This window comes from Amblyomma maculatum, chromosome 5 (assembly GCF_055883805.1).
Source record: "Amblyomma maculatum isolate TAMU_Amacu chromosome 5, ASM5588380v1, whole genome shotgun sequence".
Classification (NCBI taxonomy): domain Eukaryota; kingdom Metazoa; phylum Arthropoda; class Arachnida; order Ixodida; family Ixodidae; genus Amblyomma; species Amblyomma maculatum.
In genome coordinates this window covers 93,382,031-93,392,222 of record NC_139348.1, presented here as the reverse complement: position 1 = coordinate 93,392,222, position 10,192 = coordinate 93,382,031, and the positions used below count along the sequence as shown (strand labels likewise).

At 45.2% G+C, this 10,192-nt stretch overlaps 1 protein-coding gene across 1 annotated transcript; it reads left to right on the top strand.

Annotated features, from left to right (window-relative positions):
* Nucleotides 1-378: 378 nt before the first annotated feature.
* Nucleotides 379-8,601, top strand: LOC146188716 (flavin-containing monooxygenase 5-like). The gene is made up of 2 exons (XM_084605116.1): nucleotides 379-981; nucleotides 7,597-8,601. The coding sequence occupies exons 1-2, from the start codon at nucleotides 379-381 to the stop codon at nucleotides 8,599-8,601; spliced, it is 1,608 nt and encodes a 535-aa protein (XP_084461242.1).
* Nucleotides 8,602-10,192: the final 1,591 nt, after the last annotated feature.

The window sequence follows — 10,192 nt, the reverse complement described above, 5'->3', positions numbered from 1 at the left end:
ATAAAGTGCGCTAAGGACTATTTGTTCGGATATTTTTGTTTCAATGAACTGCTTTGTCGATGCAACTAAAGTAGCGCCGATAGCTTACTTGAGGAGAGCTTTCGCATCCACACTTTTCATCACTGCCGCCGTCTGGTGCAATGGCTGATGAGAAGGGCAGGGTGAGGATCTGACAGAGAGTGGAAGGTTGAACGAGAACGAGGGCCAAAAAATGCATATGACCGCAAGCGACCCGGATTCGAAGCGCGTTCGACCGCTATCTAATCGTGCCGCTATTTCGGTTACGGAGCATAGTCGAACCTGTTTGCCTCCATCGCCTATATGTGCTGGATATTTTCCTAACCACCTCTGTGTCAACGACGGCAGCGCAGAAGCGAGATGAAGATCGCCGTCATCGGTGCCGGTTGCTCCGGCATAACAGCCGTCAAGGCCTGTCTCGAAGAAGGTCTCGACGTTGTTTGCTTCGAGAAGGCCTCCAACTCCGGTGGACTATGGTGGTACAGGGACGAAGGGCAGCAGCCCGGAACAGGGACGGTAATGCGCTTCACCGTGTGCAACACCAGCAAGGAGATGTCTTGCTTCAGCGATTTCCCACCCGACAAGGATGCTCCCTTGTATATGACACACTGGCAGACTCTCCGTTACATTCGGGCCTACGCCGACCACTTTGGTGTGACTCCAAAAATCCAGTTCAACCACGAGGTCCTCTGGGTAGGGAAGGACGGTATGGTTAGGGTACGGGACTTGTGCACCACTCGGGAGTGGGAGGAGGTATTCGACGGCGTCCTGGTTTGCACGGGCCATCACGCGTTCCCCTCGGTGCCCGATGTCCCTGGACGGGGGCTGTATCGCGGGAGGGTAATGCACTCCCGCGACTACAAGTACGCCGATGACACATTTAAGGACAAGAATGTGGTTGTCGTGGGGTTTGCCAACTCGGCCCTGGATATCGCCGTGAATCTAAGCACCGTTGCACGTCAGGTAAGAATGCGCAAGAATTTGAGGATGCTATTAAAAACAATAATCAATAACAGCAGCTTTAAAATTCATGGTACCAGCACTGAAGTAATATAGGGAAGATATTTCGCTATGCCCACGTTTTGAAAGACATGGGCTGTATAGAACACTAATAATGCGACGGGATATTACGGGCTTAAGCAGGTAGTAATTGCGAGGTTATGTGTAGAAAGGGCAAACAAAAAGCTTATCTAGTTATGTGTGAAACGAAGTCACGTAACAGGGACAGGTGAGGAGATTTGATAAGTAGAAATATGGCTTTCAAAGGTTTTATTTTAAATCAGATACACTATCTGCACGATCATAGTTGAATTCAGTTAAGCAAACGGATAGGCTTTGTCTGCTTATTCCAGTTAAAACGTTGCTAGAGTTTGGCATAGTATCATGCAGCTTTAGATAAAAAGATAGTTGAGTGAACTTGCAACACAAATAACCGAAAATGCGATTTTCGTTGGCTACAGTAAAGCTCATATGCATTTCAACGCCCAGATATTTTAGAAGCCATTCGTGCGGAATTCTCTCATTGACGTAGTTTGTAGAACAAAGGAGATTGGAACTATGCGATACTAACATGCTGCCACTAATCGGATGTGGCAGCGAACTGTTTGACTAAGGTTGCAGGGGAAAGCGATTGTTTCGACTAGTTGTCTAGAAATGTAACACAATAGTCAGGTTAATGAGGGAAATATTGCACTAAAGGACCTAAACGAGAAGCCGATGATAATTCTACCAGGAGGTGGGCAGCAATTATTTGGCGGAGTAAACTGAGAGCTGTTAGAAAATATCAGATCTACCTATATATGTTTGGGAATACGGTTTACTGCGTGCGCGGTAAGTTTAAGAAGAATCAATTGACGGCGAACTTTGTAAAATGCTTTATGAAATCCAGGAAGGTAGAGTCGAGAAATGACACACTTCCTTAGGCAGCGGCAATGCTGTCAATTAACGATATAAATTGCGCTTATTAAAGCATGTACCGAAACCGAGTTGGAATGATGCAAAGTGAGAGTTAGTTTCGAAAGGAAAAAACGAGGCGCAAATAAAATTAACGTTTTATTTTCTACACAAAATTGATATCAGGGATATTTTCTGGCACCCAAAAGGAGATTCCGGGTCACTTCATTTGAAGCTTTGAAATACCTGAACGTTCGATTCCAAGGGCTATTGGTGAAAATGTGTGACACAAAAATACATGAATAGGCTCCATTTTCCTGATTCGATTTATAGCTCTAATTAAATCAATCGCAAAAGTACCTACCGGAAAAAAGTTATGGTCGCATAGATACGGCATTGTACTAGAAAGTAAATTAGGAAAGAAGGCGTACTATAAACTAGGGTGCAAGGCCGCGGTGGTCCGTTTTTAATTGTTTCGGCGCGCACGCCGGAGGAAGCGACGCAGATGGAAAGATCTAGCGGCTTCTTGACCGAAGCGCGACCGATTGCGCAGTCCCGGTCTTGCCCCTTTCAGGATCATGCGCACTATGATAGTGGCCTTGAGTGCCGGTCGGCCCGGCTCACTACAATCGATAATCTGCTCCCACTGTTGCCCCTAACCATTCGGGGCGCGACAGGAGCGTAGAAGCGCAATTATTTATTATTGTGCGCGTAATCCTGACCAGGCCGAGGAGCCAATTCCTTTTGCTATGCTGCAAACAGCTTGCGAGACGAATAATAGGAGCTTCTGTCCGCGCGCACATCAGGCTTTACATATCTCCTCTGGGCCACTTACCTCCTGTGTACCTTTATCGCGAACTATAATCCATCTCACAAGCTGTTTGCAGCATTGCGAAAGGCAGAGGCACATGAGCCCAGACAGGATGGCGCTAACTACAACAGGTAATTTTGTTCCTACAGGTCTCTCGCACCTCGAATTGGTTCGGGCGACAGTAGCATCGAAGTTATCTATTGTAGTGGGCCGGAACGACCAGAACACAAGAGCACAATTATAGTGCGATTCACATGACGATGTTACTGTGCTCCACTCAGATATTGTTTTTGGGGAAAAAGAGAATTTCATGCAATTCGTAAGAGATTTAATTTCTCTAATTTTACATGTGTGATCTGTTCAGCTTGGCAAGTAGCGAGGAGGCTCCATTTTTAAATATATAAACTTAAATATATAAAATATTTAAAATCTTTTATACGAGCGGAGTTATTACGAATCTAATGCATTAAATTCAGCCGGTTTTCCTTCCCAGACGAGCCTTCATTTGTGTGACACTGGCTCCCTGTGATTATTGTTTTAATATACACCTCACCGTACGATTCTGGGCGCCTTCAATTTTATCGATGAGGCAATTTTAATGGGTGTCCCACAAGCTGGAAGCAGTGGTCTAAGTGTGGTCTTAGTTGTGATTTGTAATCCGCCATTTTCAGTATTTGATTGGGATAGAGCGCATTTGGCAAGCACTCGTAGATTATGACTAGCAGCTTACCGGTACCGCTCAAGAGGAAAGTCGCTACTTGAAGGGGAAACTCAACTCCCAGCAAATGACTGAATATAACTAGAAAGGGACGCACGGACTAAGAATCTTAAGACAGGGACAGGTGGTTATTTGCAGTAGAGTTTATTTGGAAAATGCGCTTGAATAAGTAGGGAAGAAAACGAGAAAATTAACAAAGGAAGTAATCTTCAATCCTTCACTTCACACCCATACAATAGAAAACTAAGTACAACAACTGATTACGTTTGAAGCCCAAGTCATGAGGACAAAAATTCAAGTTCCCTATCACTCAAACGTACTGGAGTGTGACTAATACAATTTTCTTTATTCACGGCACAAAAGGTTTGCATTACCTCTTTTAACTAACTGATCATGAATTCTACAAAGAACAGTACTGCTCCCAAACGCCAGAGTGCGCGTTTTCTCCTTTGTCATTAGTACAAATATGTGGCAATGCGTCGGTAGGTTAATAATCGCTTGTGCTGTCATTATCTTTAATTATTTCACCGTCTAGTCTAGTCTATGTATAAAACACCATAGGCAGTTGTATCCTGTACGCAACCCTTATATCTAAGTGAAGGAACGGGGCTGTGAACTTAATGGTGCACCAATTTTTTTTTCTTCTTCTTGCATCTGTTTCTAGGGTATTCACTTGGCTTCTAAATTAGCTTCTAAATGTTTCATTATATTACTATATAGAACGTGTTCAAGTATTTTGCAAAGTACACAACACAAAGAAGTCGTCCTATAATTGGCTACCACAGACCTCGGGCATTTTTGCGAAATGGAACGCAGTGAATTGGCGCGTTAGAGTTATCGTTGTTTTATGAAGTTGTGAATAAATGGTTAACCTTTTTTTCCCCTACTTTTTAAAGAACACATTTTTTGGAGCGGAAATGCAACCGGGATGTTGTTGAGCCCCGCAAGGCTAATAAGTCTGCGCGATCTTTCTTGCAATGAGACATTCAGCGAATCTTCGATGTTATGCTACTAAGGGTTTTAGTTTTTGACCCTGCCTTGATCGACTTTAAGAAACTGCGCAAAGCTACATGATAACATGCTTCAAATAGCCTCTTGCTTTCAGCCTGCTCAACCGCGAACTAACACTTTCATCCATTGAATGAAGACAAAATTTCCAGAAGGCCGCTTTAAAGCCGATTGTACAATCGCATTCTTAAAGCTCTCGAGTGATCTGATGAGTAGCTAAGCAGTGCTTTCTGGCCCCTAAATTTTTAAGGCTAACAAATATGACCATGTGTAATATGTCTAGAAACTGAAGCGCTCCGTCCTTTGGTTCGAAGTGTAAAATTAAGATATAAGCTGATTTATTGAAAAACCTTTACGAGATTTATAACGCTGCGTTGTACGTTAGAGGAAAGTATACAACAGTTGCATCTTACCTGTACTCACCTATGGGGCTGAAACATGGAGGCTAACCAAGAGGGTTCTACTTAAGTTTAGGACAACGCAGAGGGCCATGGAACGAAAAACGGTAGGGGTAACATTAAGAGATAGGAAGCGTGCAGATTGGGTCAGAGAAATAACTCAAGTTATTGACATTCTAGTGGAAATCAAGTAGAAGAAATGGGCATGGGCAGGACATGTAGGGCGAACAGAGGATAACCGATGGTCGCTTAGGGTAACAAACTGGACTCCAAGGGAAGGAAAGCGTAGCAGTGGGCGGCAGAAAGTTAGGTGGGCGGATGTGGTTAAGAAGTTCGCAGGGGTCAAGTGGATGCAGCTAGCACAGAACCGGGTTAATGGGAGAAGTATGGGAGAGGCCTTCGCCCTGCAGTGGGTATAGTCAGACTGATGGTGATGATGATGTACGTTAGATTCAGAAGAAAATAAGGGATAGTTGTTTATATACCTGCCAATTCTTAGACACAACCAAGCTGAATGGTTTTGTATGGGTTTGTCTAACTTAACAACGATTGGTTTGTATGGTTTAACGTCCCAAAGCGACTCAGGCTGAGAGGCGCCGTAGTAGAGGACTCCGGAAATTTCGACCACCTGGGATTCTTTAACGTGCACTGACATCGCACAGCACACAGGCGCCTTGATATTCGCCTCCACCGAAAAGCGGCAGCTTAGGCCGGGATTCGACTCCGCATCCTTGGGCACAGTAGTTGAGCGCTGTAAACATTGCGCCACCTGGCGGGCTCTTAACAACAAACATATTGTTAGGAACTTATGCACACAGCGGTATGCCGAAACGCATTTTTTATTCCATCCTCTGAAGGGTAATAGAAGATCAAGCGAAAGTGTTTTCATAAAAACCCCGGTCGATATACCTTACCAATAGATAAATGTAACATCGTTATTTTCCATTGTAATGTCCCTTGAACAGTTTTCATTTGCTCAGTGTGACATCGAACAATACGCCTCCTGAATGTTCAAAGTAAAACCAGTGCACAGTCATGCACTGTTAATCGACAGAATACACCCTTCACACATATTGCATTCAGAATGGGGGAATGGGCCTTCCACTGTCCGAGTTATCGGATGCTTCTGCAGGTAGATGACGACGGCACGCCGACAAGTGTTTCGCTATGAAATGATGGTGTTGAAAGGAATAAAGGAATGCCAGCTTTGTGGGTCTTCGCAGTGGGTGAGACAGCTGGGGCTACTTTTCCGTGCCACAGGAAAAAAAGGACAGCCAACCTGGAGCGATGGCCGGCGATGATCCCTCTCGGGAACTTAGCTCTTCTGCCCCCCCCACTGCCGCATTATGCCACGTGCTTTTATACTTTTCATGTCATTTTCCTCTGCTGCAGTCGTGTCTGCAGCCGCGTCATCCATACACGTTATCCGTTTCGTCTTCTTCTTCCTCGGGCATCCGAGCCCTCCTTTCCGGAATTCGCCACGTCAGCACAACTTTCCGCACCTTTAATTATTTCTCCTATTGCATCATTGTGAATAAATTACCAACACACGGCTCACTTAACACTTCTCATTACAAAAAAAATAAATATATTAGTAAAACGTAATGTATGTCTACTCCGCTGTACGGATGAAATCGGCTCTAAATCTCTCTCTTTGTTTCTGCCTTCTGTATAAGATAATATGTCTGATGTCTTCCACTGATAATGGTCGATCACGCTTGCTTCCCTGCTATATAAAAAAAAGGTCCTAAAATGATGTTGGCAACTGTAAAACAATTTCTAACTACTTGTATCTTTAAGCTACCTGAAAATGACTGCACAGGCACTTTTCAAGGTCTGAGAAAAAATAACATATAGCACTAAATTCACAGAAGGGCTTTGATGAGGACAGTTTTACAGAACATGCGTTGACATTCGAAGAAAAAAAAAAGAACGTGTAATTTCCGTCAAAATTGTCATTGCCACCTTCCTCGATTTTGCAAAAAGTTTCGATTTGTGTATCCTTTCTCGTACAAATGGCTCCTGGATGGCAAGCGTTCTGAACTTATTTATTATCCACTAAATCACAATGTTCTTTCTTTTTACCCAAGATTTTGCTGTTATTGTCGTAAATAGTAATTAAAGCATTCGTTTAGCGTTGGGGCAACAGGCTGGATATTTTGCAAAGCCAAAATGCATGCCCCGTTCGCTACCTACACGTTTGGCGAAGGATCCAGTCTGTCGTCGAAATTCTCCTCGCCAAGGCGCGCCGTTAGGGCCAGGCTATCCGAAGGTTCCCAGGCAAAAATGTCTTTGTGGAGTCGTGTGTCGCGTCGTCAAATATGCTTTTGCCCGCATAAATTTCATTTTTTTTGCAGAAGTTGCTCGGTGTCCTGAAGAATTGCGCTTTTTGACGCGTATGGAGGAGTGCCTGTTTTCCGAAAAGTTTTTTTTAACGTGCAAGTTCCAGCTGGCTGCAATTTGATCAACTGATAGGTAGTGTGTAAAACAGTGACTTTAGAGCAGCGATCGCGAAGAAGTTCGGTGAATGTATGCTCGTGCCGGCGACATTTTTTTAACCGGGCGTAAGTCTAGGTGTATCATTGTTTTCACCCTATCAACATGTCGCTACCACCACAGTGGACTGATTTTGAAATGCTTGGTATTCGTGTATGTGCACACTGGTGTGCGTGTCTGTAATGGCACTTTATTCGCGCTCACAAATCCCATGTTGTACATTTTACACATCGAGGTCTGTTCTTCGTATGCAGGTTTTTGTGAGCACCCGGAGAATCAATTGGATCCTTCCTCTTCTGTACAAGTCTGTTCCCATCGACGTGTACATCCTCAACCAAGCGCGACTCTGGCTCTACAGTTGGCTGCCGCAGTCGCGCTTCAGTCGCTTTGTCGTCAAGGTAGCCAACGACGTCCGGAACCACGAAGCCCTGGGCTTCGTTGCAGATCACGACATCATGACACAGGCCATCGTCGGTAACCAGTATATTGACAGCAAGATCATCGACGGGACAGTCAGGATCCGCGGGCCACCGCAGAGGTTCACAGAGGAGGGTCTCGTGATGGACGACGCAGAGGTGCAGGCGGATGCCGTGATCTTCGCCACTGGATTTACGACCGGATTACCATTTCCGACGGACGCGCTTCCCCGAGACGGAGACCGGCTTCTGCTCTACGAGATGATGATACCACCAGGAAACCCAAATGTGGCGTTCCTCGGATTCATCGATGGCAATGGCAGCCTCATGCAGGCGTTCGAAATGCAGGCTCGCTACATGGCGCGAGTTTTCTCTGGTCAGCTCTCACTTCCCTCCAAAGAGGCCATGGAAGACGCTGTAGCTGTAACGCAGCAAAATATTGTGACTTCGTTTGTCCGTACGCGACGACACTCACTCATGATTGACAGGATAGCGTACATGGAGAACCTCGCTAAGGCTATTGGGGTTAAGCCTAACTACCTTAAACTCTTGTTCACCGATCCGAAGCTCTATTACAGCCTTGTGACCTCTGCATTCCTTAACTACCAGTACAGACTTGAGGGGCCACATTCCTGGAGCGGAGCTCGGGATGCAATCCTAGAATGCGAGGAAAGGCAAAGAGCTCCTCTGCGCCCCAACAAAAACCACGAAGAGCAGCGCCGCTTCTCATCTCCCAGTTTCGCAACATACAAGATGGCCGCTCTTTCCCTCGTCGTTGGGGTATTAGTCTTTGTGAGCTCTAAGATGCTCAACAGCGCAGAGGGCAAGTTTCCTGTTAGCTGACATAATGAATCGGCTCCTGTCTTTGCTTTCTCTTCTATCGTAGACAGGAGTTTTGGAGCTGTAGGAGCAGTAGAGTATATAGCACAACATGAAGAGAGATAGCGTCACCTCTATATGTTAAAAGGTTTGGAAAATTATCTTTTACCTAGTAGTCTTTTTCTATAAAAGCAAAATACCATGCATGTTTTCCTCAAAATGCCTTTTCAAAACACGTCAATGCAGGTGTAAACATTTATATAGTTGTCAGATTCAGTTGCGCGCCAAAAGGCTCGGATGAGTATTAGTTGTGTGCCAGTAATATATTTTTGCTCCGTAGGCTTTCATCTGTGCTAATCTCCACAGAAGTCAATTACTTATCTCTAAATACGTGAAAATAAAATAAAATTTGACGCCGTTTGGTATTGTCTGAACAAACAATTATAGTGGACATTTAAACTCCGCCTTTAAGAGTATGACGAGATAGCGCAAGCTAGCAGCCTACATATAAAGCCCAACTATGCCATGCGGTATGAACTTGCCTGAGGGACCGAGGGGTGACGTGAATGCAACGGTTTGGGCAGGCTGACACCTATGTCACCCTCCCATGTGAAAGGAGAGGCCCCGGTTTGGCAGCTCCTGCCAAAGGTAAGGTTAAGCAGCCCTATGACCAGTTAGTGGTCGGCCATGTCTGCTGCCAGCTGCCGGCTGCCAACCCCATGCTCGCGAGTTTTCGCTCACAATGACAACACTGGCGGAGGGCTGCCGGCCTCTGCATCACCACCGAGAACTTGGCAAGACCAGCGCACCCCAGCAGCCTACGTCGCGAGTAGAGATGGGTTTTAAAGGGCCAGCAAATGAAACTACCAGCGCAGATCTGCTTCGAGTCACGTGGTGTCCCCCTGGCTGCTTTACTCATACCTGTGCGCGAACATTCATCTGATGAGTATTTGTCGTTCATCTGGTAGTCGGGATGTTCACTACTGGGAAATAAGGTGATGCACCAACCTCATAGAGAAACGTACTTACGTAAAGAGCTTACACTCGAGCCATTTCTCGGCCGAGTGACAGGGTCTGAACACCCGCGAGGCGGCGTAGAGATGTTGGCTTCCACTTCAGCTCAAAGGTAGACAGCTTATCATACATACACCGGATTGCATCTATGCTTCCCCTTTCCTTGCCCTTTCCATATAAACGTTGTCATGTGCCGCCGGGTATGCCCACCTTACCGCGCCTTTCAATGCTTCGCCCCGTTTTGTCGGTAGCTTGTTTCCTTTTGTCAGCAGAATTATTTTGGTGCTTCTTGAGTAAGAATGCTTTAAGTAAGTCGTTTGTGACGCTTCGTGTGTAGTGTGTGGTTACTGTTCGTTTTTGGATCGTGTTTTTTTAAAGGACATGTGCTTCCTTCCATTGAGTAATTTTCTAAAGTAACCCGGAACATCTACGGTTTAAAACACAGAATTTGTCGGTGGTTCACATGTACCATAACAAAAACATTTATTTGGCACTACAAGAACACTGTATTGCGCATTTGAGATCGTCTGGTGAATGATGTTTACTTCGCTGTATTTGCACAATGCATGCGGTTTTGCCGGTTCGTAAGCAGCATTTTTAC

Coding starts and splice junctions, on each gene's coding strand:
- LOC146188716 (XM_084605116.1), top strand. CDS start 379: ATGAAGATCGCCGTCATCGGTGCCGGTTGCTCCGGCATAACAGCCGTC. Junction 982..7,596: donor TAAGCACCGTTGCACGTCAG/GTAAGAATGCGC, acceptor CTTCGTATGCAG/GTTTTTGTGAGCACCCGGAG.